General features: G+C 52.8%; 1 protein-coding gene across 1 annotated transcript in view; it reads left to right on the forward strand.

The window, feature by feature from the left end:
• Positions 1 to 2500, forward strand: part of plxna3 (plexin A3) — a 208193-nt gene that overhangs the window by 31380 nt on the left and 174313 nt on the right. The window contains exons 2-4 of the mRNA XM_078254092.1: positions 1 to 113; positions 639 to 829; positions 1630 to 2177. The exon at positions 1 to 113 is cut by the window's left edge and continues 320 nt beyond it. Of these exons, the coding sequence (XP_078110218.1) occupies positions 1 to 113; positions 639 to 829; positions 1630 to 2177 (852 nt within the window). The remainder of the gene's footprint in view (positions 114 to 638; positions 830 to 1629; positions 2178 to 2500) is intronic.

A 2500-nucleotide genomic window follows, 5' to 3' on the forward strand; every position in this document is an offset into this window, starting at 1 on the left:
CGCGTGCTGAAGCTGTCGGCCAATCTGACGGAGCTGAGGAGTCACATGACCGGACCGGTGGAGGACAACGCCAAGTGTTACCCTCCGCCCAGTGTCAGGGCCTGCGCTCACCGGTCAGTCTGCACCTGCCTGTCTGTCTGTCTGTCTGTCTGTCTGTCTGTCTGTCTGTCTGTCTGTCTCATCTGTCTGTCTGTATGTCTCACCTGCCTGTCTGCCTGTCTGTCTGCCTGTCTGTCTGTCTGTCTCACCTGCCTGTCTGTCTCACCTGTCTGTCTGTATGTCTCACCTGCCTGTCTGTCTGTCTGCCTCACCTGTCCGCCTGTCTGTCTGTCTCACCTGCCTGTCTGTCTGTCTACACCTGTCTGCCTGCCTGTCTGTCTGTCTTTCTGCACCTGTCTGTCTGTCTCACCTGTCTGTCTGCCTGCCTGTTTCACCTGTCTGTCTGCCTGTATGTCTGCTGCTCACTTGTCTAAAGTGTCACCTGTCTGTCTGTCTTACATGTGTCTGTCTGTGTGTCTGTATAGCTCACCTGTCTATCTGCCTCTCTCTGTCTCTGTGTTTCTGTCTCAACTGTGTCACCCGTCTGTCTGCTGCTGACCTGTCTAACGTCCCACCTGTCTGTGTGTCTCTGCCCTCAGACTGAACTCGTCAGATAATGTGAATAAGCTCTTACTGGTGGATTATACTGGGAACAGACTGGTGGCGTGCGGCTCGATCTGGCAGGGCGTCTGCCAGTTCCTCAGACTGGAGGATCTCTTCAAGCTGGGGGAGCCGCATCACCGCAAAGAGCACTACCTGTCTGGAGCCAGAGAGGCTGATGGGATGGCAGGTAAGCTGGCGAGGAGGGGGCGGGGCCAGATACACCTGAACAGGTAGAAAATTAAGAGAAAGATTGACCGTTTGAAAGTATCCAAACCAGCAGTTATCCACAGTGCTAGATCCCATGAAATCTTTCTTATAAAATCGTCCAGCTAATGCTAACCCAGGCTAACCCAGGCTAACCCAGGCTAACGGTAAATGCAGGCCCTCAGAACGTGCGCCAGGCTTTGATGCAATCTGAACGTAGCGGCCAAGCAGTTGGAATTGCAACGTCACGTGATGTCTTCTGGCCCAAAAAGACTTTTTCCGAGAGACTGGCATTAAGTCCCTGCTGTCTTTTCCACTGCAGCTTTCTAATTAAAGACATTCAGCAGACTTTTCTGCTGATATCAAACTTTTTGGTAATTTTGCTGCCAAAAAAAACCTAAACCGAGCTCCAGTGTTTCCTCTCGACGTCCCTTAAAGCCGGAGAAGCATTTCAACCTGCAGGTGTCAATCATGTGTCAGAGTGTCCAAATGTTTTGCAGGTTTTCATTGCAAATCAGCTGCCGTCTTGAACAAAAACCTGAATGAAAACTGTCAGGACAAAACAACAGATGATTGACAAACAACAACAACGTCAGTCCTCACATCTCTGCTCTCAAACACAGACACTTCCCACTGGAGGAATTTTCTCATCAGACGCTCGCAGTGCTGTGATATTAATATTAGTTATATCTCGTACTTTAAAGGTCCAGTGTGTAACGTGTTTAGTTGTTCATTATCAAAATCTGTGTTGAACGTGTCCTTCCTCTTCCTCTTCCTCTCCAGGCGTGGTCGTGGGCGAGGACGACTGGTCGGCCGACCCGAAGAGGAAGAAGCCGGCGAAGGGCGGGAGCCGCCTCTTCATCGGCGCCGCCATCGACGGGAAGTCGGAGTACTTCCCCACGCTGTCCAGCAGGAAGCTGGTGGCGGACGAGGAGAGCGTCAACATGTTCTCGCTGGTCTACCAGGACGAGTTTGTCTCCTCGCAGATCAAGATCCCGTCCGACACGCTGTCCCTCTACCCGGCCTTCGACATCTACTACGTCTACGGCTTCTCCAGCCGCAGCTACGTCTACTTCCTCACGCTGCAGCTCGACACGCAGCTGACGCAGATGGACGCCGGCGGCGAGAAGTTCTTCACATCGAAGATCGTGCGGATGTGCTCCAACGACACAGAGTTCTACTCGTACGTGGAGTTCCCGCTGGGCTGCACCAAGGACGGCGTGGAGTACCGGCTGGTGCAGGCCGCCTACAGACAGAAACCGGGACGACGGCTGGCCCAGGCGCTCGGCCTGTCGGAGGACGACGACGTCCTATTCGTTGTCTTCTCACAGGTCAGACCTCGCCAGCATCCTCTGCCTTCTTTCCTTCCCCCGTCTTCTCACAGGTGATTCAGCATCCTCGCTTCTCATTGGATGGCCCATCATTTACTTAGGCTACGTTGTTGTTGTTCTTCACTCTGGCTGCGTCTCATTCTGCATACGTCCGTCAGTACATGTAGTGCCGTTAGGGTTTGGGTACCGAAACCTACTAGAGTTTAGATTCTCTGCCCGGGCCCTTGAGCAAGCATTTGTGTTTTTTTTAATCATTACTTTATAAGCCTTATTGGGTGGGGAGAAAGCTCTGCCTCTCCAGGTCCTCCCGTAGCTCTGGGTGG

This window comes from Sander vitreus, chromosome 7 (genome assembly GCF_031162955.1).
Source record: "Sander vitreus isolate 19-12246 chromosome 7, sanVit1, whole genome shotgun sequence".
Classification (NCBI taxonomy): Eukaryota; Metazoa; Chordata; class Actinopteri; order Perciformes; family Percidae; genus Sander; species Sander vitreus.